This window comes from Emydura macquarii, unplaced genomic scaffold (genome assembly GCF_026122565.2).
Source record: "Emydura macquarii macquarii isolate MOO-44397 ecotype Brisbane River unplaced genomic scaffold, CSIRO-AGI_Emac_v2 contig_1254, whole genome shotgun sequence".
Classification (NCBI taxonomy): Eukaryota; Metazoa; Chordata; order Testudines; family Chelidae; genus Emydura; species Emydura macquarii.
In genome coordinates this window covers 8,977,881-9,004,099 of record NW_027131391.1, presented here as the reverse complement: position 1 = coordinate 9,004,099, position 26,219 = coordinate 8,977,881, and the positions used below count along the sequence as shown (strand labels likewise).

At 57.5% G+C, this 26,219-nt stretch overlaps 1 protein-coding gene and 1 long non-coding RNA gene across 2 annotated transcripts; one reads left to right on the top strand and one right to left on the bottom strand.

Moving 5' to 3' along the window:
- The first annotated feature begins 214 nt into the window (after positions 1 to 214).
- SEC14L2 (SEC14 like lipid binding 2) lies at positions 215 to 22,883 on the top strand. The gene is given in 12 exon segments (XM_067550206.1): positions 215 to 360; positions 6,111 to 6,186; positions 10,769 to 10,812; positions 11,634 to 11,717; positions 11,846 to 12,034; positions 12,759 to 12,854; positions 15,568 to 15,628; positions 16,143 to 16,226; positions 18,285 to 18,391; positions 18,643 to 18,782; positions 19,241 to 19,410; positions 20,245 to 22,883. Coding segments are annotated over 12 exon segments (1,260 nt in total). The 5' UTR covers positions 215 to 306; the 3' UTR covers positions 20,400 to 22,883.
- Positions 20,044 to 23,977, bottom strand: LOC137154511 (uncharacterized). The gene is made up of 2 exons (XR_010920225.1): positions 23,405 to 23,977; positions 20,044 to 20,351 (listed from the first exon to the last, which is right to left on the bottom strand). It is a non-coding gene; the product is annotated as an uncharacterized lncRNA (long non-coding RNA).
- Between the last annotated feature and the right edge of the window lie 2,242 nt (positions 23,978 to 26,219).

Sequence of the window (26,219 nt, the reverse complement as noted above, 5' to 3'; positions counted from 1 at the left end):
CACGGCTTGTCAAGGGGCAGGAGGCCGTACCAGACCGTGCCAGCCACACACGGGGGCGGCTGCTCCCTGCCCGACACCCCTGCCACAGCGCCCTGGCTACGAGCCCTCTCCTTCCAGCCAGGCCGGTCCTGCCCGGCCTTCTACATGCTTCCGGCATGTCTGAGACCTGTCAGGGCTGCCAGGGAGCTGTCGCCTTTAAGAGGTGGAGCCTGCAGCCTGGCACAGGAAGATCAAGGCTGGAGCGAACTGCCGTGGTCAGAGGAGGCTGCAGACAGAAGCCAGCTGATCAACAGCACCCAGGAGACCATGAGTGGCAGGGTGGGAGACCTGAGCCCCAGGCAGGCAGAGGCGTTAGCCAAGGTGAGATCTGGCCCCAGTCCCTGTCTTTAGCTGTGCTTTTATTTCCCCCACTCCTCCTCCCGTGGGGGAAGGCTGCGGGGGGGGGCTTATTTCCCTCCCCAAGGGTCCTGCCTTGGAGATGCTGGGATCCTGCAGTGATGGGGGCTGCACAAGCACCTGGACAGGGATCTTAGAGGGGTGAAAGGGGGCTGGGGGAGGCACATCTGGGCCCCCAAGCGGAGCGAGAGGCTGTTTACCTGCCCTCACTCGCAGGCTGCGAATGGGATTTCACATCTCCCTGCGCCCAGCTTTTCGCAGGACCGTCCTGCCAGGAGATTTCTCTCCCTCCCCAGCACCTAGCACCTGTGGGATGCAGGTGCCTGGAGCGGCCTGGCCCTGCTCCAGGAACTGACTCAGGAGGAGTGAGTGACAGTCCCAGCCGTGATTAGCCCAGAAAACGTTGGCAGAGGGTCTGGCTCGGGGGAGCCTCGTGCTCATGCTGGGTTCTGCTGCTGAGCTCCCTCTGGACTGTGAAAAAGGGGCAGAGAAGGATCCTGGGGTGACTAGGAAAAAGCCCCCCCTCACACCTCCTGCACCCCGAGTGGTGCCCCGAGCGAGCGGGGAATGGGACCGTTCTGACGTGTCGCCGCTGGGCCCTGGCGGGAGGGAGCTGGCACCTCCGCTGGGGAATGTGGTTGCCTGGTGACTAGCGGAAGAGGCCGGACATGAGGGAGGTGGCTGGTGAAAAAGGCTTAGGGCCGCGGGCGCTCGCGCGCTGATTAGCTCCGTAGTTGTTACTTAAGCGTGAAAAAGATGACGAGTCCTGGCTGCACAAATTACCGTGGCCCTGCAGCCCCCTCCTGTTCCCTCCATGGCCTGTTTCTCCCTGCCCAGGAGTAGCTGGGACTTCGCACAGCAAAGCCTACGGGCTCATTCCCTGCCTCTCCCGGAGAGGAAGGTTTGGGCGGGGTAGCTCTGAGCCCCTCCACAGCCAGGCTGCTGCCCCGTTCCCTGCAGCGCCTCCTGCTAGGCCAGACTGGGAGAAGTGGCCCAACTCACATGGTTGCTTCTTTGCCCCTTCTCTGCTCCCTCCCTGTAATCCCTGCCTCCTGTGCACCTTCCACCCCTTCCTTCCTGGGGCCCTTTCCCATCTTCCTTCCCCCAGCCCCTCTGCGCCCATCAGCTCTTTCCTGTCACCAGGAGCATCTGCAGGGGCCTTTTATGAAACTGCTCTTCCTTTGGTGCTAAGTCTCTGCTGAATGTCGGAAGGGGGGAGAGCCCTGAGGGGGATGTTAAAGGAAAAGGCCTGGTTCTGCTAGTCAGCATTGTTGCATTCGTAATTACATACCCCACCCCCCAATTATACAAATACCTGGGAAGTGGGAGCATTTCTGGTGATGACGAGTGGCTCAGCGTGTCCTGATCTGGGGCTCCCATGGCCCTGTACTGAGCAAGGGCGTTTGATCAGCTGAGCCGCGAGAACCTATCCCCCTGGGTTCAGAGGGAGGAGCAGCCAGCTTGGATCGGGCGTGTGAACAGGTTTGTAAGGCTCTGGGGGAGCAGAGCAGGGCTGCCTGGAACAGCACCTGCTTCAGTGAATTGACAGGCAGGTAAGGGCCAGGATTTGTGCATGAAGGCAACTGCACCCAGCCCCAATGTGCTCCTCCACGACCCCCTTCCTGCAGATCCTGGCCTGCCTCCCCACTGCCTTGAGCCAGGTGTCCTTCACCACGGCTGTAAATGGGGGAGGGAATCTTGACAGGCATTGGGCACAAGGTGGTGGAGAACCAGCCCCCACGCCACTTGAAGAGCACAGGTGCTGTTGTGGTTTAAACGTGTTCCTCCAGGGAATACAGAATAGCCTCGTAGGTAAGGTAGGAGGAGAGTGTACTCCTGGGAGATCTGGAGTCTATTCCCAGCTCTACCTGCATGGACATAGGCAAGTCACTTAATTTCTGTGCCTCAGTTTCCCCAGCTGTGAGATAGGGACAGTTCAACTTCCCTGCTTCTCCATGGGGCCAAGTTCATTAGTGGTGGGGGAGCCTTGGCAGCCTGCGTGCTGCCAACCGGTCTGTTTTGCATTCTTCTCATCAGCTCGCAGGCCGCCAGTTTCAGTGGCACTTTTGACTTAAAATAAAGAGAAAGAGGGTGAGATGTTGGCGAGGAGCGAAACCTCTTCCTCATTCCCAATTCTTGGCATTCAAGGGAGAGGGTCCAGGGTGAAGAGTGAGACATCAGAGGAGCTCTCTCTGGTGGGTGTGGGTGAGGGATTGCAGCTAATCATCATGGAGCCCAGCTCCTTTTATCTGCCTAGAAATAAACAAGTGCAAGGAACAGTAACTTAGTGCAAATCGACATGCACAGCTCCCCTAAAGGCTTGCTGAAAATCACCTCCAAACAGCGTTCAAAGATGGCTGCTTTCCCCACTGAAATCTGCATTCAGCAGAGGAAGCCTCAGCTCGTCAGATTTCACAGGCCTGTGTCAGCCTGCACGGGAAAGGTTTCCTCTGGTGTTAGACCCACGAGCCTGATTCTTGCACCTTGCAGGGCCATTGACTCCTGTGCAAAGAGGCTGGGGAGCATTTCACCATCCCTCCCCCCCTTTGCACAAATGTCAGGGACCCTGCGAGGGGCAGGGCTGGGAATGTCCCAGTCTCTCTCTGGGAGATGAAGTTGTAACCAAGCGTTTGCCTTAATTTCAGGGGCAATTTGGAGACTCCTCTGCTTTTCTGACTCCAGCGCCACAGCTGAACAGAGGAGTTGCCAGCCTGCAACAGACCCAAGGTCCCTCTAGTTCAGCAGCTTGGTTCTGGCTGTGACCCGCAATGGCTGCTTCCGAGGAAGGTGTAAAAACCCTTCCAGAAGGGACAGTAACACATCTTCCAACGCTGCCTCCCAGATTGTGGGTGCCACCCCTGAGGCCAGATTTTCAGACCTGCTGGGGGCCCAAAGCTCCCATTAGTTTCAAATGGGTGTGCTCAGCACTTTGAAAATCAGGTCCCAAATCAGGCACCCAAAATCAGGGGGCAGCCTCGAAAATTTGGCTCTTAAGAATAATAAGGCCATTGGGGGACATTTCTTCCTATCCACAGATTTACGAGTGTGCGGTTACACCTTGGAGCATGAAGGTTTATCTCCTTTATACATTTGTATTCGTCCATATTATCGCTATAAATACCTTATTCTTTGTTTCAAAATCCTATCAAACTTTTTACCTTGACCCGTCTTGTGGCAGCGAGCTCCAGAGACAAATTAGACATTTAAAGAGTGTTTCCTCCTATCTTTTTTTAACCACCTTGCCTTTTAATGTCTTGGGAGCGCCCCTTGTTTTGCTGTTATAAGAGGCAGACCGGAATGAGGTCAGTGGGAACGGAGGGGATCTGTTAGATGGACAGTCGAATAAGAGAGAGAGAGATTTTAAGTCCTGTGAAGGTTAGGGCAGGTTTGCAAACGGAGACGTGTTCTGTTCTTTGCAGAGGCTCTGATCTGATGCATAGCTGCATGTAACTGAAATCTCTTTTGTGCAGTAACTTTGAGTCAGGGAATGGCAGGTGAGGCAGAGCTTTTGTTGACAACAGACCTTTGGAAATTCTCCTCTCCTGCTTCCCAGAGGTACTGCTGGGATTTCATCTGATCCTCCCTTTCCCTTCACGCTGCTCCTTGGTGTTGCTGTTCTCAAGGCAAAGGAATTAATCCCGGGTTTAATTACACCTAATTTCAGACCACGATAATCGAATCAGCCTCATTAAGAAGGGAAGGACCTGCAGTGACCTGCCCCTCTGAGATTTATGCTATCCATTGCCCTGCTGAGGCCGTGCCTGATGCCTGGGGTCTGGAGTGGGGGGGATCAGTTGACCTGCAGGCTCAGGCTTAACTCACACAGCTGTTATTTGTGACGGATTCCTCTCCTGCCCTTTGCACGGGCGTGGGGCTGCCCCACACTGCGCTCGCCTTGACCCTAAGCCACGTACTGGGCTTCCTGCTGCCTCTTGGGCTGGGGCCAATGTTGGGCTGCCCACCAGCAATCCCAGCCGTGAACCCCTCGTTCTCTGTATCTGGAGCAGGGGTCAGCTCCGGGATGCAGATGTGGACAGGCAGCTCAAGGAGAGGCGTGCTGCCTAGACACAGATTGCCCACAGGCCGCCATCCATGTGCTTTTGTGCCCTATGCTAGCCCCTGAAGGGTCCCTTCAGGAACCGAAGAGATCCATTTAGACCCCTAAAGATTGCTTTAACGCTTCCCACTGTGGGAGACGGAGATCAGGGCTACCCTGGCCTGTATCACTGACCCCTGTTTCCCTTCTAGCTCAGCCATGCTGTTCCTCACCTGGCCAGCAGGAGCTGCTGTTGAGCACCAGGAGCATCCCCTCTGGCAGGGTGGGATGCACTGCCCCCCGCACTGCGGGGCATTGGACAAGATCCTAGCATCTGTCTGGCTCCCCTCACAGCAGCATCTGGGGGCCTGGCCGCTTGATTAGCCAGGCGCAGGGAGGTCCCCAGTAGATTTCCTGGTGTCTTTGGCCAGCCCCCTTCTCGGCTTGCAGGGCTGGGTGGGGGGTGTTGCTCTGGGGAGGCGGATTGTGCAGTGACTGGCGTTCCAGCTAAGGCAGGAAGGCTTGATCCCAGAGGCAGCCCCGGGCGCTCCCCCCTGGATGGTCAGACTCCGGGTGAGGCGAACAGGTTTCCACAGCCAGCCCCCATCTCGCCCCTGTCTGGGCTCTATGCCCAGCGATGCCGCAGGAGCACAGCAGGCTCCGTGACCATTGCACGCTTCTTGCTTGTGCCTTTCAACTGCCTTAGGTCTCCCCCTATTCCCAGGGCAGGCTGGGTGCCTCAGGGCTGAGACCATCTCTTATCCCGGCTGGGGAGCCGGTTAATAACCCCTTCGCTCTGCCCACGGGGCCCAAGGATCCGGCCTAAGCGATAACCAGGAATGGTCCTTGATGGAGCCGGCTCCTGACTGGTGTAGGGCTTTGATGAGCAGGACTAAGGCCTTGAACTGGCCGCAGCAGCATGAAATGCAGAGCTGTGCGCCGCGCACCATCGCTGAGGCCCTTCCGATGAGAGACATGAGCCGAAAGCACCTGGAGCCCCAGCATGAACCCCCGGGCAGGGGCAGGTGATTGGACAGAGAACAATCCTGCCTCGAGCCCAGAGGGACGGACTAGATGGGCCCCAATGGGGCTCTTCCAGCTCCACAGCGTCTTCCCTGGAGCTGTGATCTCGGGGGACAGCATATGTTGGCCTGCTCATTAGCCAGCCCCTCCCTCCCCTACAGCCACGTCCTCGCTCTCCCTGTGGGTTGCTGTGGTCTCAGTGTCTCAGCTCAGGGCCCCAAACCTCGGCCTCGGGGCTTTTGCTGCGGGGCAGCCCCGGGAGCGCGTGGCCCATGCAGGAGACGCAGCCTGCTGCAGATGTGCTTAGCAGTTGCTTTGCCCTGCCGGCTCGGCGACAGAGGGAGACAGGGCAGGCTTGTGGGAGGCCCCAGCCAGCTGGGAGAGCAGGCCTGGGCCTGCCTGGTGCCTGGCAGCTGGGCACATCCTGGGGGAGTGCTGTGTGCCCGCCGCACTCCCCTCCACCGTCAAACCCACTCCTCCTGTGCCCCTGCCCCGCCTAACAGCCCATCCTGGAATCAAGGGTGAGCGTCCAGGACCCAGCGCTCGGGGCTGGGTGCGAGGTGCTGGCCTCTGAACGGAGACAGAGCTGTGCGGGCCCCGCGGTGCCCGGGCCGTGCCCCCGGCCGTGCTGATCCTGCCCCTTTTCTCTCTGCAGTTCCGCGAGACCCTCCAGGATGTGCTGCCCTCCCTGCCCCATCAGGATGACTACTTCCTCCTGCGCTGGCTCCGAGGTACCAAGGGGCAGGAGGAGCAAATGGGGCTGGATGGGGGGAGCCAGGCGGGTGCCCCCTGCCCCGAGGAACCCCCCCCCCGGAACCCAGCACCCACAGAGACACTGAGCCATTGCCTGGAGTTTTCTTTTGCTCCCAGGCCCGTGAGGCAGGAATAAAACAGATGGGCCGGGGGCAACCGGAGACTGCTGAGCCCTGGGGGGGCAGGGGAGGGGAATCCCTTCGTGCAGTGGCGGGCCCCCATGGCCTTGCGCTGTAAGATCCAGCCCCAGGCCCCAAGCAGCCCTGCTGGCCGGGGGGGCATGTCAGGTTTTTACTTCAGCTGCTGGTTTTTCTCCGTTAAAGCCCAGGGCAATAGAGCAGCCTGCCCTGCGTGGGGCAGCAGAGCCGTGGGGCAGCCCAGGGTTTGGCTGTCCCCCAGCGGGGGCCTGGCTGCCATGGAAGACGGGAAGTGGATGGGTGGGAGGGGGAGAAGCTGCCCGTCAGTCGGGGGTGGGTTGGGCCCCCGGAGGCTGCGCCGTGGGGTTGCACACAATCCTCCGGGTTGCACACAAACCTGCAGCGGGGAGAGGGCGGCGAGCTCAGCTCCGCTCCGCGAGAGGTCGGGGCCCTGCCCTGCTAAGCCAGTCTGCTCCGTCTGGGCCGTTCCGGGGGCTGACTTGGATCTAGGGGCAAGGGGCTTCCCGAGCACCCAGCCCTGCTGCTGCTCTCACATGGGGCCTGAGCCTGAGGGGGGGACCCCCAGATCTGATTCCCAGCCACGGGCACCAGCGGGACACCCCCCAGCTAGAGCCGAGCAGGAAACCAAGACTAAACTGACGGCAGCCAGCTGGCAGCCAGGGCATCTTTGCCTCTGAGCAGCGAACGGGGCAGGGAGCACGTCCCTATGGGGAGGCAGGGAAAGGGCCTGTCCCTGGGGGTGGAGAGAAGAGCAGGGACGTGGGGCACATCTCTGCAGAGCGAAGATGGCCCGGCCCTGCCCTGCCCTGCCCTCTCAAGGAGCTTTTATTTCCCTGGCCCTGCCCTCCTGCTGCAGGCCCAGTCCGGGCAGCTCCCGGTGCCATCTGCAGGGGGCTGGGGAGGTTTGAAAAGATCCAGCTGATACCACAGGCGGGACGTGGCGCCTTATCTCGCAGGAGTGAACTGTGAGCTCTGTTATCGCGGCGCAGGGCACCCTCTCACATTTTCTCCCTCCTATCTGTTTTGGAAAGTCCAAAATTCAGAGCCATGCCCAGCCCTGACCTGGGGATATTTCTGCCCCCCCCCCGTGCGACGGGGCACATTGGGCCCAGCAATGCCAGATCCAGGGCAAATCCCAAAACAAGGAGCTTTGCAGGTCCTGCCTGCTTGGCCTCGGTGCTAAGGGGAGGCTTCCAAAGGCACAAAGGGCAGGGGTGCCTATTTCTCCTGGACTCTCCCCCCTCCTGCCTTTGCATTTCTCCCCCGTAGGCTCCGACCTCCCAGCCTTTCACTGGAGCAGGCCCCAAAGGGAGGGCCTCCACCATCAGGATTTTTGTACTTGGCCCCATGAAGCCAGGACCCTAAATGCACGTCGGAGGCCCTGAGCTCACTGCTCTGGTGTAAGGGGTGTGGAGTACCCCAGCGTCCACTGAGAGCAGGAGGGGCTGGGGTGATCAGGCTGGCTAAACAGCAGGCTGCTTTTAATTGACGGGCTGAGGTTCTGAAGGCTCTGGCCTAGGCATGAATGGACACCGTGGGCCCAAACTTAGATTGTTTTGTCATTAAAATAAAGGCTTTTAAAAACCCCTGAGTGTTGGGACCAGCATTACAACAGCGGCAGCTCCATGGGGTCCACTCGGATGCCAGAGTAGGCCAGCTGGGCTTAGGACTCCTGCTTCCTAGGCCAGGGGTCCTGGGTTCAAGTCCATCTGCTGCCGGGGGGAGTGCATGAATGGGGCAGTACCCTTAGCTGCAAGTAACCCACAGTGTGTGTGTGTGAGAGGGGCCCCCGCTGTCTGTGCCAGAGCGGCAGCAGATTAGAGGCTGGTACTGCCCCAGGTGGGGAGTTGTGGCTGTCAAGCTTGCGCAGCTCAGGAGGTCCCGGTTCCAGTTCCTGGTGGGCTGGCCAAGATGGAAGCTGCCACACAATGGCTCTTTCAGGTGGATCCACTTCTGGGGCTGGGTCTTGCCAGGTGTCCCTCCAAATTCCGAGCACGTTCCCAGGATTGGTGCCAATCCCACGTCAAAAATGAAATTTTAAAAAATTGCCTTAAAAGTCACCAGTCTTTTCATCAGGTTTGCGCGTCGAGGCGGGTAGGTAATATCTTAGTGGGCCAACTTCTGCTGGTGAGAGAGAGAAACTTTCTGGCTTACCCAGAGCGGCTCTTCTGTGTAAGCTCAAAAGCTTGTCTCCCTCGCCCACAAACATGGGTCTAATAAAAGAGATTACCTCTCCCATCTTTCCTCTCCCGTGTCCTGGCACCCAGACAGCTACATCCAATCAACTTCCTGGGTCTTTTTCTTGACTGTCGGCTTTTGGAGCCGGTAGGGAGCATTGGGGGGGTGTCACAGTATCAGGCTTTTCTCCACACTCCCATGGGCCAGAAACTCACTGAGGTGAGAGTCTCACCTAATCACTAGACTCCAGAGGCTGGGACTTGAAAAAAAGACCCCACATGCCATGAGATTGGCCATACAGTCACTGCAGGTGGTGACAGCGCCCCAGCGAACGCTGCGGGGCTTGCGGAGATCACTGCAGGGTTTTTTATTAGAGGAGGTTTTTCCGCTTGAAAAGCTCCCAGGAAGAACCTGGGGGATTTAAACCCTAGCAGCCCTTCAGAGAGATCTCATAAATGCAGCTCTTACTGAGGAGTAAGGGGGGAGGGATGTTGCCAAGCCTTTGACCTGTGCACCTGTCTGTGATGGTACGCAGAAACCCAGGGGCACCGCCTGGTAGCTGGGTAACACTGAGCCCTCTGTCTGGCCAGTTTGGGCTCCCGCTCACATGGTGATGCTGTCACTGTGACAAGCCACAAACCCCTGACAGGAGACTAGTTTTTCTACTGCTCTGCTCGCGCATGAGCCGCACAAGCCACTATTATTTGGGATGCAGAGTGAAGGCAGGAATATAAAGAATTGCCACAGCCGGCTGAGGCGTCCAGGGCCGGATCGGCAGGAGGTAGCAATAGGAAAGAGGGAGCGGCCCCTTAACGTTACTTTTAAATCACAATAATTGCGTTTTCAACCCGGGAGCCCAGGCACTCGGAGCTGGCGAGCGGTGTCATAAGCAGTTCAGTATCCCAACACCATAAAGGCAACACCCTCGCACCTAGCCAGACAAATCCGGAGAGCTGCCGGGGCAGAAATCCACTCTGGGGTATCAGTTTGTTCGTATTGGAGGTACAGTCCCAGCGATGTCAAAATGGCATAACAGGGAAAACTGCCCCGAGGGCCCCTTGACAGCCAGGCGTGGGTCTGAGGTGCCCGGCCTGTTTCCCAGTAAATCAGCATGCTCCGCTAGAGATTCACTCATGGCCAAAAACACCCCGCGAGGCCGGGTTTAGTAAAGTCAGTCTCAAAGTCCCAAAACAAAGTCCAACAAAAGTTCTTTGCCCCCCCCCCCACTTCAGCAATCCTTTAACCCACGCCCAGCCTTCCCGCAGGGGCAGACCTTACCTGGCTGGAGTCTTTTTCTGCTCTCCCTGGCCCTCTAGCCTCTGGTTCTGGTTTCCAGGCCCAAGAATCCCTGCAGGAGTGTCCTGCTCATCACAGCTCTGGTGCGATCTCTGCCACAGCTCCCTGCGGGGGGGAGGGGGTCTCACCCCCAGCTTCTCACAGCTCATAGAGGGGAAGCGCCGGGTCCCTGCTCAGGTGTGTCTACTTGGTAACTCAGGTTGGCTGGCCCCAGGCTTCTAGCCCTTAAAGGGGCATACCAGGCTGTTCCTGGCCTGGATCAGACTCAGCTCCCCGCTTCCATGACAGAGGAAAGTGTGGCCACCTTTGGGTGCCTGCTGGCCCTATCAGGCTAACTCGGCTAAAGGAGGGGCAGCTAGAGTCTAGTTCATCCTGGGCATCGTCAACAGGATGGGCGGTCAGTGACATCTGCACGGCTCCCTGGCAGACCCGAGGCTGCCCTGGAGTCGCTGCCATCACTGCAGAACGATAATGGGAGGGAGCTTTTCCCGTCTAGGTCTCTGGTTTGGATGCAGCCCAGGTAGTGGTGGCAGGGAGTGAAACTCAGCAGCATCTGATGGCAGGCAGGGGGCTTGTGCGCAACGAGTTGGTGGGTCTCAGCCCAGTTTGCAGTGGGCGGGTGTCCACATAAAATAAATTGCCATCCCACTGGGTGCTATTCACTCCAATAGTGGCACCTCAGCTGAGAAGCCATGGACTGACTGGGAGACGTAGGTGGACTCCACCCTATCTCTGGTTGAGGGGCCAGGAACACTGAGGGGGCTGATTTTGCCCTGCTGTTCCCGTACTTTCCTGGCTCTACGATACAGTGCCAGCCTCCCATGCTGCTGTGCGGGCATGTTCGCCAGGAACTCCACGGGCAAGTGTTTCAGATGGGTAATGACAGAGCGGGCCCGGCCCTGAGCGTAACCTCCCCGTTCTGTTGCAGCCCGATGTTTTGACCTGCAGAAGTCGGAGGCCATGCTTCGCAAGGTAAGAGAACCCCTCTCCCCTGTCCCGTCCCTGGGACTTTCTGCCTCCCGAGGGGGAGGGGGAAGCCGTGCCTAAGCCCTCTGCCCCTCACTGCCTGCCCCTCTGCACACACACGCTGTTTCCAACAGGATCAAAGCCCGTGATCCCGTGTGCAGCCATTCACAAAGCTGCCCAGTCCCCCTCGTACGTAGCAGGCTTGCACTCCCAATCTCCGATTCCACACAGTCCAGCTCACACCAGAAGCCTTTGACGTATTTATTTAAGTGATCACTGCGTCTCTTGTATTTTGCACAACACATGCGTTCCTTCCCCCTCCTCCTCACTTCCAGCTGCCCCGCTCCCTCGCCCCGATACACCTCTTCTTGCCCTCTTCTCAGAGAGTCACAGGCTTTCAGCCAGAAGGGACCCCCCATCCATCTAGTCTGCCTGCCTGCTATTCCAGTCCTGAGTCCCCCGTGCAGCACAGAGGGTGCGCTTCAGTCCCAGCCTGCTGCTCCAGACTTGACCTCCACACACACCCAGCTCTGCTGATGCCCCACAGTCCTGAGGTGCAGCCCCCGGCCCCCCCATTCCAGTCCTGAGTCCCTCCTGAGCAGAGGCTGTCCGTTACACACCCGATCCTGTATCTTTCATGACGCTGCAGCTGTGTAACCCATATCTTCCTCCCTACCTGGCTGAGCTTTGCTCCACAAGCAACGTTCATAGGAGGAAGGTGGAAGACGTACGCAGATTCCTGTATTTCCTGCCTGTGTCCTTGCTTGAAAGTCACCCAAACTGGTTCCCACCATTCTCACCAGCTCCCCTCTGGTTTGTTTTAACAGCACGTGGAGGTTCGGAAGCACATGGACGCTGACAACATCATAAACTGGCGCCCCCGGAGGTGAGCCCCCATTTGCCCCCCCCCCGCCTGCCGCGGGGTCTCAGGCCTTGTGGCAGTGGAACCTGAGCTGGATTTCCGCACCTGTTCTGAGTGCAGCCTGCGCGTGGCTGTGCTTAGTGGAGGGAGTCTGAGGCCTGTGTCTCCTTTGTGCAGGTGATTCAGAAGTACATGTCCGGGGGGATGTGTGGGTACGACCGGGATGGCTGCCCCATCTGGTACGAGATCATTGGGCCCCTTGATGCCAAAGGCATCCTCTTATCGGCCTCCAAACAAGATCTGCTCAAAAACAAGTTCCGTGACTGCGAGATGCTGCTGCAGGAGTGCGACAGGCAGACCCAGAAGGTGAGACCTCTGGCCCACCACGAGTCAGTGTCATCTGGGCCTGGGGAGGCCACGACAGGGAAGGAGCTCTCTCTTGAGGGCCAGGGTCCTAACCTGGAGTGTGACTCGGGAGAAACTTGCATTCAGACTTGGCTAGGATCCTAGTAACTGAAATGGAACAGGCTCTCTGTACAAGGATCACGTTGCCCAGCACTGAAATGCAGTTGTTTAGCAGCACACAGCAGCGCTGCAGAACAGCTCAGAGCAGGTAGTGAAGAAGAAATCCGTGTCCAGTTGGAACAGTGGGTGGAAATCAGGGAGGCAGAAGGCACGTTCACTGCCTGTGTTGGGATGTGGTCAGGACTTCGGGTGTTAACACCCGGCGTTGTTGGAATAGCTTTGGAATCTCAGAGGGTCCCCTGAAAGATGGGGTCCCCCGCAAGGCCTCGTCACCACGCTGGAGCATTGGGCCCGCACGTGAGAGGAGCGCGTCCCCTCTGAGCCACACACAACACCGTCTTCTGAACCTTGGTGTCTTCTTGGACTAGCCCAGCCCAAAGCTGTGAGATCTGCCAGGATGACCGCTCAAGGAGCTCATTTAGGATGCCACTAAGACACAGGAAGTGAATGGGAGAAAACCCATCACACAGTAAAACAGTCTTGATTGGAGCTGGTTGTGTGTTTCCCTAGGACGTTACCCTGCAAGGGGCGTTTGTCTAAACCTTCTTGCTCTGGTCTCTTGCAGCTGGGGAAGAGGATTGAGACGGTCATGATGATCTATGACTGTGAGGGGCTGGGCCTGAAGCATCTCTGGAAGCCAGCTGTGGAGGCGTATGGAGAGGTGAGGAGGTAGGGATGTGGGGGGCGGAGAGGTGGTCTCTGTTTGCATGTTGCTTAGTCTCATCCTGCAGGATGGTTTGGTGCATGAGTTTCCTCAGATCAGATGCTTTTCCTCCAAGTCCAGTTCATGGTGATTCAGGGGTTAGTCCTGGGGCTAGGAAGCATATCTCGTCCCCCCGTTTGTTTGTTGATGAGTGGCTATAGGCTAAACGATGTGGCTGGTGGTTCCTTTCCCGGGAAGGATCCAACTGGATTTTCCAGGATGACATTGTTGCTGGCCAGACTCAGTATTATTCTCTTATTGAGGGTCTGACAGGATCAGCTGCTGCTATTATTGCTCACACAGATACCACAGTAGATGTTTGCACCGAGGGCATCTCTTTTGATCATGGCGTTAACTAGCCCAGCTGACAACAGACACGTCTGCACTGCAGTCAGGGGGGTCAGTGCAAGCGCAGCCATCGTTTAGCAATAGCAGTGACGCTGGCAGCTGCTTGAGTGTGTACCCACCGACCTGGGCAAAGTCGCTTTGATCTAGATCAACGCTGGCTTGGAAATATGTACACATGCTGCAGTGGCACCTTCTGATTGCAGTGTGCACACACCTGTATCTTGGGTAAGTGTCTGGATTGGAAGCTTGGGCTAGATCGGTTTAGAAGGGCTTCCTGGATGCGTTCAGTGGAGTGTTTAATGTATGACTTGGGCCCTCTGATCTTCTGGGTTTGAGGTGCTGAAGGCTGATTTTGGTTGCTTCTCTCGTTCCTACAGCATCCATGGCGTTTGGGTAGTTTCTGCAGTGTTGCCAGCTCTCACAGTTTTATTGTGTGTCTTGCAGTCTCTGGTGATTTTTCTTAAAGCCCCAGCTCCTCGAGTCATGGGAATATGTGAGAATTTCAGCTTTCATTTAAACCCTCTCCCCAAACCCACCAAAAAAAGGTTTCTGGCCCTTATGGCAGTGGAAAAAACCCTCAAAAACATGAACCCTAAAAGCAAATACAAATAAAAGAAACCCTAAAAGAAACCCAGAAAGCAAATACAAATAATCCCAAGTTATTTCTTAAAATCTGATGAATTTCAAGCCAGTCTCTTGATGCTGGGGAGATCTCACTTGTGACATGTTGACCATTTGGGGTTGGCTATGTTGATGGTGCTTCCAGTGTAGCTGGTTTGGAATGATTCTGTTTTATCCTCACATATTGGCCAACCCCAACCATTTGGAGAATCATGTCAGGGCCCCAGTAATCATGAGATTGCTGTAGGAAATCATGAGCGCTTCTTCCCCCCTGTGGTTGTGTGGTTCTAATAAGCGTGGAAAGGCTTTAACAATGTCACTCTTTTGGGGTCAAACCCCACGCAGAGGCTATGGCTCAAGGCCTGGGCACCACATGAGTCCCACGTCTGCCCTATGGTCGCTCTAGTCCTCTACGCACAGGTGAATTTCATCCTCTCTACGGATGTCATAGGGCTGCCCTCGTCTAGGGCACCCTCTAGTGGCAGGCTGCAGCATGACAGGCACACCCAGCCTCAGTTTCCCTTTTTGTCTAGCCCTGGAATATAGTCTCAGTGTCCGCTACCAAGCCCACCTCTGGGCACAGCTTACTCATGCACACCAGTGCAGTAGTTCCCCAAAAGCCTGACAGTAAGGCCATTCTCCAACATGCACAGGAAACATTAGTACAGGGGCTTCTCCATTCCCTGCACCAGGGAAATCCCCACCACCCACCCACTCAGTAGCAGCACTTGGTTCCAGTGCCTTCACCCCTTCGGCAGGGTCCCGCTCCCCAGACTGTCCACCTGCGAGTGACCGGTCTCCACAGCCCCCAAGTCAGGTGTCCCCAAGAGCTGCCCAGGACTCCACTCCCCAGGCCTGCCTGCCAGGGAGTCCCCCCTGCTCAGGGGGAGCCACCCTCCCACAACAACCCCCGTGAGCCCGGGCTCGCCTTCCCCAGCTAAGCCAGATCGTCCCCGTTTGCCGAGGAGGCACTGCCCGAGCCTTCCACTCACCTGGGGTCTCCAGCTCTGGTCAGGTCTTGCACAACGCTTTCTCTACAGCTCTCCTCCAAGAAGCTCCTACCTGCTGCTTCCCAGCCTGCTGGCCGATCTCCCAGCTCCTCCCCTCTAGGGCCCAGGTGCCCTATCTTAAGCCCAGCTGGGACAGGGAGGTGTCAGCTGACCATTCACAGGTGCACTGGTCTCTTACCTCTCAAAGGGCCAGTGTCACCCGGGACAGGAGAGCTGCTGGTTTTGTTTTAATGCCCTTTTGTGGATCTCAGATCTGGGACTCTGACAGTCTGTCCCGGACTGACCCCTCTATCCTGCGGAGCTGGGCTTTGGATTGCTTGCCAGCCCTTTCCTGGTATTTAGTGCTGGCCTGTGCTCTTTGATTGCTGTTGCTGTCTGTTTCTGGCAGAGGGGCGGGGATTCAGACTGGGGGAGGAGAGGGTCACTGCGGTTTCAAGCAACCAGACTGCCTGTCCCTTGGTGCAGAAGCCGTGGTGGGGAAGGGCTGTGTCCTGTCTGAGATCATTGCAAGCCTTGTGCAGGTGTCCGAGCTGGCTGTGGATCTGTTTCTGTCGCCATCCACACAGCTGTTGGCTACCCCAGCCCAGGACTGGCTGGTGGGGACTGAAGTCAAGTTCCCGACACGGGGAACAGGGAGGGCTCTGGATGGGTTTCTGTCTTCCTGACTCACTAAAGCTGCTTTGGATTCACAGCTTCTGTCCATGTTTGAGGAGAACTATCCCGAAACCCTGAAGCGCCTGTTTGTGATTAAAGGTGGGTTTAACCCCGTGCAGGACAAGCCTCGTGTGCTTCTCCTCCCCGCCCAGCTGTGCAGATGCGTGCACGCGTACACACACGCTTATACATGTGTAAGCTGGGACAGCAGACATGCATTTGGGGGAGGTGCTGCATCCACGTCTCTGCCCCAGGGGACAGAAACATGGGGGGATACCCAGTCTGGAGGGTGCTCTGCGCAGACCCACCGGGAGACCCTCTGTCTTTGCCACTGGGGCTACAGTGCTGGTACCCAGCTGGTGAAGCATAGTAGGAGGCACCATTGTCAGCCCCAGGAGATGCACCAGGCTATTGGCCATGTACTATGTTGTTCTCCCAAGCCCCGCGCTCTGTCCCATTGGTGCAGCACTGGCACTCCATGGCCAGGATCTGTGGGGACGGTCTTGGGGCTCCCTGGCAAGGGGCGGTGCAGGAGGTGGAAGGCCAGGGTGAGAGGCTGGTGGGAAGGATTTCTTGCCCATGCTGCTATGTTCTCTCTGTACCATCCTCGCAGCTCCCACGCTCTTCCCTGTGGCCTACAACCTCATCAAGCACTTCCTGAGCGAAGACACCCGCAAGAAGATTGTCGTCTTGGGAGGTGAGTTTGGCTCTGCCCTCCGTCCCAGCCCGGCTCTTGGTCCCCCAGTCCCAGAGCCCCTTTTCTAAGGGGAAGTTGCTGCCCACCTGAGTCCAACCCGCCTCTGGTCGGTGCGGTGACATCACCAGAATGCTACGCCCCAGTCCCCCCATTCCCAGAGGACTGTTACGGGGGGCAGGGACGGTCTCGTGATGATGAGGATGCTGGGCAGGATAAAGGAACCCGTTCAAAGCGTTCTCGTACATTGCACCGGCTCAGCGGGGCGGGTCTGATCGGCGGCTGGCTGGAGACCTGCCAGGAAGACGCAGGCAGGTGTGAGTGCCCCGGTGGCGGTGCTGCTATCAGTGTCTTGGCATGGCACTAGGGGCGCGCGGTGCTGGGACTGCCAGACTTCAGCTGAAACGTAAAACCGCGAGGCGTCTAAAACCCCGTGGCTCTGTTTGTAAATCCATCGACCCTCCTGGCCAAGCTGCAGTTTGCAGAGCTACATTCTGCCTCTCTAAACCCCCCTCCGCCCCCGAATACTTTTCATTGCCTGTCCTGCAGTACAGCCTGGTGGGGCTGTTGCCTGCAGGCCTCCCCAGAGGCTGGTGAAGTGCTGTACATAGTCCGTAAAGCCCTTGGGACCCTTGTGTTAAAGCATAAAGCAATGCACGATCCCTGGTCCCTTGCTATTAAAGGGAAACCGTCGGGTCGGCCAGGGCACCTTGATTGTCACCTGTGTATTTCCCGCTCCGCTTTGTTCCTGAAACAAATCCCGGCGTGGGAGCGCCCCCTGCTGGCTCTACTCTGCCATTGGGCTGACAAACCCCGTGCCCGGGCCGCTGATGCCTCGGGGTCACCGCTTCCTGCACAGCCCCAGAAACAACCATTGTTCATTTCAGCCCCATTAAACCTGCCCCAGGCCCGGGGAGGAGGCAGCAGCCCAGACCCAGTGCATTTCGTGGTGGGGCGCTGGCTTGAGAGCCCCAGGGAGCGGAGTCCACGGTGGTGGCCAGGGCACCTTGTGTCACTTCTACATCAGTGGCGGAGGCCCCAGCCGCGAGCAGTGAGACACAGCGAGACAGTCCTGCCCCCAAGGGGAGCGTTACCGTCCCTATTTCATGAGAGCCAGAGACACGCAGCAACTTGCCCAAGGTCACACAGCTGGGAACTGGAGTCGGCTCTCCTGAGTCCCCCTCCAACGCCATGCCCCCAAGACCACACTTCCTCTCTCCTCTGAGCTGAGCGTGTCCCTCAAGTGTGAGACAGGAGGTCACGCTCCATGGCCCAGGCAGTCACTGGCCGGTCTGCTTGCCCCAGGGGGAGCCAGTGGGGCTGATATCTCCTCCCCGTGTCAGAAATGTGCTGTTCTCTAACGCAGAGAGCCAGGGCCAGGAGCTGTAGAGGTAACGCTGGCCTATGCTAATAAAGATCCTTGCCCCGCGTGAGAGGCAAGCAACTCTGATCCCTCCTGTGTCACACACAACTGGGCTGAAAGCCACCTTGGCCCTGGCTCGGGTTTTCGGGCTCTGCCAATCCAGGCTGGCTTTGAACCCGGGCTGTCGTGTGCGCTCAGGAAGTGACGAGGTGAGGCGGAGGAGACTGGCGCCAAATGCTCAGGCCCGGCCTGTTCTGGAGCAGGGACGAGCTCGTCAGCCTGTCGCTGTCCCGGCCCTTGGTGAGGTTTGTGCCGTGCAGGGGACACAGTGTCAGTGATACAGAAATGCCCCCTTGGCTCCTAACCCCCTGCGTTCCCTGCGCTGAGCTCCCTGCTCTCCTTAGCACAGCTGGCCAGAGCTGGCGTCAAACTTCAAGGCTGACGTTGGTTCTGTTTCCCTCAGTTATCTCAGCCCCTTGGCAGGATCCCAGCGGAGCAGAGAGCGTTACTTGCCCCCCCCCCCCCCCCCCGCCTGCTCTCCTTGTCTTGGCTAAGGTGGGGGATGGCTAGTGAGTGGGTCTGCTATGCCAGCCCAGCGCCATGGCATCGCCCCCTGCCCACACTCGAATGCTGGGCTGGGAGGGAATGGCCCAACAGGGGCGGGACTGTAACCTTGCTGCTCCTCTCTCTTCTGCCAGCAAACTGGAAGGAGGTCTTGCAGAAGTACATCGCCCCCGAGGAGATCCCTGTGGCATACGGGGGAGCCCTCCAGGACCCAGATGGGAACCCCAAGTGTGTGACCAAGGTACGGGGACCCCCTCCAGAACACCAGTGCCCCCACTTGCATGCTGGGCTGTCACACAGTGCTCCTCCAGCAGGGCATGCCAGTCCCAGCCCAGCTCTGCTAATGCAGCCACCAATGGGGAGCCCAGTGGGAGAGCTGGCAGGGGAGAGGCCTCTCGGCCATCTTGCCTGTGTGATCCCGGGCTGGGAGCACTGGCAGAGGCCAGGGGGCGATGCCCTCATGGCTCAGGGCCTGCTTCTCGCCCGTTCCAGATTAACTACGGCGGCGACATCCCCAAGAAGTACTACGTGCGGGACCAGCTGAAGCAGCAGTACGAGCACTCGGTGGTGGTGAACCGGGGCTCCTCCCACCAGATGGAGTACGAGATCCTCTTCCCAGGCTGCGTGCTCAGGTAGGGAGAGCAGGGGCAGAGCGGTCCCTGGTGCTACAAGCAACACAGGGCCCAGCCGATAACAGTGACAGTGTGGGGGGGGGGGGGGCAGTGCACAGGGCACCCACCCGCCTGGGGGTTACTGGGGCCTGGGTTAGCCCATCCACCCAGACAGAGGTGGGGAAGGAAGGTACCAAGGCTTGGTCAGACCAGCTGCCTTGCGTTAATGAATTGTGGGTCACACCAGCTACCTGGAATGACACTGAGGTCAGGGATGAGGGGGGCGGGATACTGAGGCATGGGTTAGCCCCACTGACTGGGGATGGTAAGGTCTGGGTCAGCTCCCCCGGTTGCAGGGTGATAAGGTCTGGGTCAGCCCCACTGTATGGGGGTGGGGTGGTACTGAGGTCTGGTCACCCCCACTCCGCAGGGGAAGGGGTCATGGGCGCCCCATGTGGCTAAGGCATGTGCCCCGGCAGGTGGCAGTTCATGTCCGACAGGGCGGACGTGGGCTTCGGGGTCTATCTGAAGACGAGAAGCGGGGAGCGGCAGCGAGCTGGCGAGATGACGGAGGTGCTCCCGAACCAGCGCTACAATGCCCACCTGGTGCCCGAGGACGGCTCCCTCACCTGCTCCGTGGCTGGTGTCTGTAAGTGGCTCCCTCTCCCTTCCTGCTGGGAGCTTCCCCAGCTGTTGGCTGCAGCGCCCATACTGAATCTGCTGGGGGGGGAGGAGCTGGGGCTCAAAGGACATCCCCTCTGGCAGCGTTTACGGAAAGAAAATACAGAGAATCCCCCTCTGCTAATCAAGACGTTAATTTCCCGGCCAATCTCTGTGCTTTCCTCTGGCTGTGAGTTAATCTGACAGCTGGAAATGCCGCTCTGAGTGCGAGTTTCTGTCCTGTCAATACCCAGGGCCTGTTCTGGCCCCACATTACATGGGCCAGGGAATGGGTGGATGGCATGGGAAAAAAAAAGTTGGCTGCGTAAGCCTGAATAACTCTAAAGGCCACATCAGCTTGCGTGGCAGACACAGAACACTTCTCTCATTTGTCTGCCTGGTCTTACCCAGATCACAAAATCAGCCATTGCCATTTGGGCAACCAGAAGCCTTTTGCTGGGAACACTCCATAAACTAGCACCTCCACAGGATTTCTGGGAGTTCTCTGGATCTCCCTGGGAACCCATTCTGTCTGCTGCATCACATGCAAATAAGAAGCAGTCCCAGGCTTCTGGAAAGTTGTATTTAATCTCTTTAAATGGCCACGTATGAAATAGCCCTGTATAAATATTTACTAACAAGAGGGTGTTAATACAGCCTCTCTCTGGGGAGCTTATATCTCCTGCATCTGTATCCTCCAGCCACTGGCGGGCAAAATAATTGCCCGCATTTGCAGGTCTGGGTCTGTCCAGCCAGGGACAGCATCCTCGGACTCTCTCCTTCACAGCGAGCGTGGAGTAACCTCTCTCTCCTCTGCCTGCAGATGTTCTGCGGTTCGACAACACTTACAGCTACTTCCATGCCAAGAAGGTCAGCTACACAGTGGAGGTTCTGCTGTCAGACAAGAAGTCGGAGGAGCAGATCCAGCATCTAGAAGAGACTATGAATGAGTTGGACCTCAACGATGCCAACCAGTGACAGCTCATAAAGCCTCCTCTTCCCTCAGTGTCTGACCCCCAACCCCAGCCCTGCTCCTAGCTCTCTCTGTACAAGGAAACCCAGGGCTTCCCCCAGACCCAGCCAGCCAGCTCCCATTGGGAAGTGAAAGCGGGACCATTCTCCAGAGAGTCTTTGTTAGTTGCCATTAGAAGGTTCAGGCAGCTTCTCTGGTGTTCTTTCGGGCATTCCCTCGCCCTGGGCTGGCCGGGCAGGACTTGGGGCGTGGAGGGGGGTGTTTGCAGGCAGGAGAGTGGACTCTGCAGTGTGGAAAGTTTCCCACCTCTTCCTTGCAGCTGTCTAGAATGAACACAGCTGAGCCTGCAGCAGTCGGGAATCAGCGTCTGCATGGCTAGCTAGTTCTCTGTGCCCAGCCATGCACCAGTTCAAGCTGCCCATCCAGCCAGCAACTGCCAGGTTCATCTGTCCCTGGTCTGAGCACCAGGCTTTAGGTACCTGGGGGTGGAGGCAGGATCAAGGGGGCATTCAGGAGGGAACCCCTCGTATTATCGCTGGGTTTGCCCTCCACTGGCTGGTACGAAGGGCCTGCTTTATACCCTTGGCTGAGCTGAGAACAGGGAGGGGAAAAGGCACTTCTTGGCCCAAGCTGGGCAGTGGCAGAATGAGGCACACAGGCTGAGCGCCCAAGGCTTGGGTGGCAGCAGCTGGTGTCTGTGGCAGGGTGCTGTCCAGCCATCCTAGCACAGATCTTTGTCAGAGAGCAGGGTGCCCCTTCCTCCTCACCCCTCTGAAAGCCTCCCCAGCACTTTGTCTCTATAATTCACTGCCTTGTTTGTTAACATTTGCACATAATGTTCCCTAAGGGCTGGGGCATCCCTGGGCCAGCAGATCCCTGCAGGCTCCCCAGTCCCAGGGGCCATCGCTACCCATAGAGCTGGAGTGGGGCCTGCCCCAGGCGCTACCCACTCACTCCACAGTCCAGTGTGCCCTAGAGGGGCAAGGATTTGTAAAGACCAATCAGCTACAAGGGAGTGGGGCCACCTGGAGATGGGGTGAGAAAGAAAATCACAATGGGGAAGAGGGGCAGGACCCCGGAAGTGGGAAGCATAGACATAGGGGGAGGGGAGATGGGACATAAGGGCTTGTTTGGGGCATTTCCCGTCTTAGAAGCAAAATCAACTATAACACAGAGTATATCCCAGCCACAGCAATATTACCTTTCACATCCCCCTCTACCCCCTGCCCAGGCTGGCCTGAGGCATAAACACAAGCCCTGCACTTTAAGGAGGATCCAGGCACTCAGGTCTGAATGCAGCTGTTGGCCATTTCACTGACTTCCAAACTCTCAGCCTGCAAGACCTGATCCCCAGCCACAAGAGAGAGGGAGCGGCACGGGGGTGGAGAAGAGAAAGGACTCCGCACAGGAGAGCCAGGAGCACTGCAGACTGTGCAGTTAAGGGTGCAAACGGAGCAGGTGGAAATGCTGGAGACAAAGGCCTACCACCCTCCACTAGCCAGAAAACCAACTCTGGATCAGAACCAAGATGGCTCAAGCATCCAAAAGCAACTGGATGTCCTGCATAGCGTGTGCATGCACCATGTTCTGGGACATAGAGAAACAGCCCGTGCAAATTGCATGTGAAACGAATCCCAGAGACAGCAAAGGTGGGATTTGATCCCTGCCCAGCTCCGATTTTCTCAGACATCTGTGGAAGAGCCAAGTGCGGTGTCAGTATGGAAGCGCATTGACCATAAAGGGGGAATGGGTGGGTTTAATGAAGGACAAACTCCTCCCGTTTTGAAGGAGCCCCGAGTCTGCAGAACTTCCTCAGCTGTCTGGAAAAGATGTGGCACTTTTTGTTCTTTGGATCACGGACAGCAGAGAAAAATAAGAAGTTAATACATGCTAGGTGGGCATTATGAGGATATGCAGTCTAGCCTGTATCACCCCATCTGTGCCTCAGGCCCTGACCATCATAGGTGGGCCATATTGGGTGATACAGCCCAGCCTGTGTCAGCCCACTGGTGTCTTACACAGGTTGCACTGGTAATAGGAACTCTAGTCTTAAAGAGGGACCAGCTCTCTTCTTCCAGGGAATGTAATGACTAGCTCTGCAGGTTGTGTTTTTCTTTAGAAGAGATGTTTACAAGACCATGAGTATAGCACAAGTGTTAGCAGGCAGCTGGGCCATCCGGAGGCTGCTGGGTCTGCAGCTGTTACAGAAGCTCCAAGCTGGAAAAGTTACAAAATGAGAGTAAATTCTCATAGGAAAGGAAAGAGGATGGAGCCTCAGTCACAGCCACTAGCTCCCAGCCCACCTGCCCTGTCAGTTGAAACTCGGGTGCCAGGGTAAACCTCAGAGCTGAGATTTTTTGGAATAAAAGTGGATAATTCTAGTATGATAATATAGATATATTTTTTGCTATCTCATGGTGTTCTCACGCTTCGTTAGTAAATGGTTGAACAGATCATTGTCGCCTCTTCTTTTTGGGGCGTGGGTTCATTACTGCTTCTGTGGGCCAGGCCACTGTTCTCCCTGCCTTCAGCCCTGGCCGGCCTGCCCTTCCCTACAGCAGCTGAGTCCTTCCCCGCGCCCTGCAGCAGGAGAGCCCAACACTAGAGCAATACCGGGGGGGTCAAGCCATTCTCACAGCTTTGGGGCTGATTTGTGAATGTTGGGGGCTGGCAACACAGCTGCTCAGCCACTGCTGCTGCCACATCTGCCTCCCTCCCCCACAAACCCAGCATCCCCCCCACAAACCCAGCACAGACCCAGCATCCCCTCAGCTCCCCCCAGCATCCCCTCATACCCGCCCCACAACCTCAGCACCCCCCACAGCAACCCCCACACCCAGCACCCCCCCACAACCTCAGCACCCCCCTCAGCTCCCCACAGCAACCCCAACAAACCCAGCATCCCCCCCAGCGTACACCAGCTCCCGTATCCCCCCAAGACCGCCCCGGGGCCGGGCCCCCACAAGCCAGGCTGAGGCTCCGCCCCCGGCCCGCTGACGCTCACGATCACCCAATCATCTCTGGCGCCAATGATCGCGACCAATCCGATGCGCCCCCGACAGACGCTGCGGCCTGATTGGTTCCTGGAAGATCACGGGTTTGTTTTTCATTTTGGGGGGCGCTGATGTGTATTGGACAGGAGTGTGTCACGTGATACAAACATTACTAGCGTAACCTAGCAACGAGAACTTCCACTTCCAGTTGTCACGAACCGGAAGCAGCGCCTCATACTACGCAGCCAGCAGCAGCCAGCCGGGAAGCCCAAACTGTCAGAAAAAAAGCCCCAAATCCGCGACGTGGTGCGGGGAAGAAGCGACTGCCTGGATCATTAAATAAACCCGAATCCGCTTCCGATAGACGGACTCGGCGGAGTCACTGGGGGCGGGACCCGGGGATGCTGCTGGCGCAGGCGCAGTGATGCCCTGAGGTCCCGGCTGGAAAAATAGGTGCGCATGCGCACTATCAGGCGAGGCGCTTCCGGAGCAGCTGGCGACAGGTCCAAGCTGCGTTTCACTGTCACGTGACGCCAGGGCCGGGACTATAGGCAGGCATCTTTATTCGGGGCGGAAGTGACGTACCCTAGGGGCGGAATCAGGGGGCGGGTCCGAGGAGCAGGAATGGGAGGGGGCTAAATAAGGGACTGTCTGAAAATTCGTGTCCCCATCTTGGGCGTGCGGCAGGGGCAACGCTCACCGTCCCGGGCCCCACATGGCGGGGGGAGGTACTGCCCTGGGGCCCGGCCCAGGCTGCAGCCTCCAATGGGGCGTGTTACAAGTCCGGACTGGCCTGACAACTATGCTGCGGCCCTGCTCCTGTCCCGGCCTGTGGGCTGGAGCTAGGGGGTGCTGCCCGGCCCTGGCTTGACGGTGCCCAGGGTCTCAGCGCCTCCACCACTATGCAAAGTGCTCCAGCGCCACTGCCAGCGGGGCCTCACCCTGCCGGGTCCCTGTCCCGTCCCCTCGCCCTGCCGGGTCCAGCCTCCTCGCCCCACTGGCTCCAGCTCCCTGGCTCTGGGCCCAGCCAGTCCCACTCCCCCCAGACTCTTCAACACCATCTATTCCCTCCCCCTCCCCCCCCACTCACTCCAGCTTTTGTCCCCGCTGCTTTGAAATCAGGGGTCTTCCTGCTCCACCACCTGGGCAGTAGAGGGGAGACGGGCTCCCTGCTCTCCCTCAGGGCACATGGCCCCAACCAGGCCCAAAGCAGCCATTGCAGGGAAAGGAGCCCGCCCAGCTGTAATCCTGCCCCTGTGCAGTCCACTCGCACACATGGGGCTGAGAAGGGGCAAAGCCTTCATACTCAGCTGCTCTGGGGGGTCCTGCATGGCCAGGCTCAGTACCAGCCGCTGTACGAGCGTGTCGCATGCTCAGGGCTAGTCTACACTTGAAATGCAACTGCGGCACATGGGAGAATTCTGCCATCCACACAGCACTGTCTGCACCAGCTGTTAGGGCACCATAACTATGCCCCACCCCTCAGCAACACAGCTGGGTCAAGCTAACTGTGTGTATAGACCCAGCCTCACCAGGGATGGATCTTGGGAGATTTTTACATCTGAGCATGTGAACACTTATTTTTCAAAGGCTGATGGCTTGGCCAGCTGGACAGATTGTCACGGGGATGGCCGAAAAGCACCTCCCAGACACAAGGCCACACTGCTGCCAACTCCCTGCTCCAAAGCATGAGTATGCTAGAGTTTCTCCCACAGAAGGGCCCCAGCATATTTTAATGGGGGTTTCCCTAGCCTTAGTCGCAGAAGCAGCTGAGCCATTTTGGCTGGATTTTTCCAGCAATAACTCAGCCTGCGGCAGACACCCAGCCTGGAAAACATTTGCTGAAATGGTTCATGTATGGCAGAGCTCTGAGCAACCAACGAGAGGGTCTTCCCATGGGCACTGCTGGGCACCCTCAATGGGCAAGGCTCACCCCCCATGCAGCTCACCTTGAGAACAAACCTCTAGGCGGCTGTTACCACAGTGCCACTTAGTGGGGAAACTGAGGCCTCCCAGTCAGATTCCTGCCAAGAATAAAATCCTTACATTTTTATAGTCTAACAGTCAGGATTATTATTGTCTCTCTCCCCCCCACAACCTCCTGTGGATGTTGAGAGGAATAATACAGCCATGCCATTGCCCAGTGCCACTCTGCAGGGCACCATGTTCATTTGCAGGGGGTAGGCACTGCTGAGCCTTCTCACTTTCTCCAGGGGTGAGGATGTAGAAGAGGGACTTGCTCATCAGTACACCCTTCGTGGCTGGGCACAGCATTGCAGGATCTTGCTTTCAGTCAGCTCCTTCTCATGAAGCTTCAGGCCCTGCCTGAGGGCAGGTCATTAGTCTCACCCCTTACAAGCAGACCATGTCCCAAATAAACAGTGCCCATTAGAACACATCTTCCACTCCTCCTGGGCGCCTCTTAATCCCCCCTTGTTGTTCAGCATAGCAGGATCCCAGGCTTTCCCCCAGGAGAGCTCAAAAACCCCAGCCAAAATCACACACAGCCACTTCTGCCTGCCTTCAGCTTTTAGTCCCTCCAGGTCCTCCTCAGTTCCCTGTTCCTCATCCAGCACCACAAGCCATCTCCTGGATCTCTCCCCCAACTCCTCTGGGCACCTTCATTTATGTAGACCTAGCTCTTCCCAGGGGGCAGGTGTGTGTGTGTGTGTCTCATCCAGGTGTACCTTGTGAGCTAATTGGGTCCACAAGCTCCTGTTTAACCCTTTGTCTACCAGTGTGGAGTGTCTACCCCCCATCGCAGGTGATTTTGTAAAGTGCTGGTTCTTGGGAGTGGCTGGGCCCTGATATAACACAGCGAGGGGCATCCTT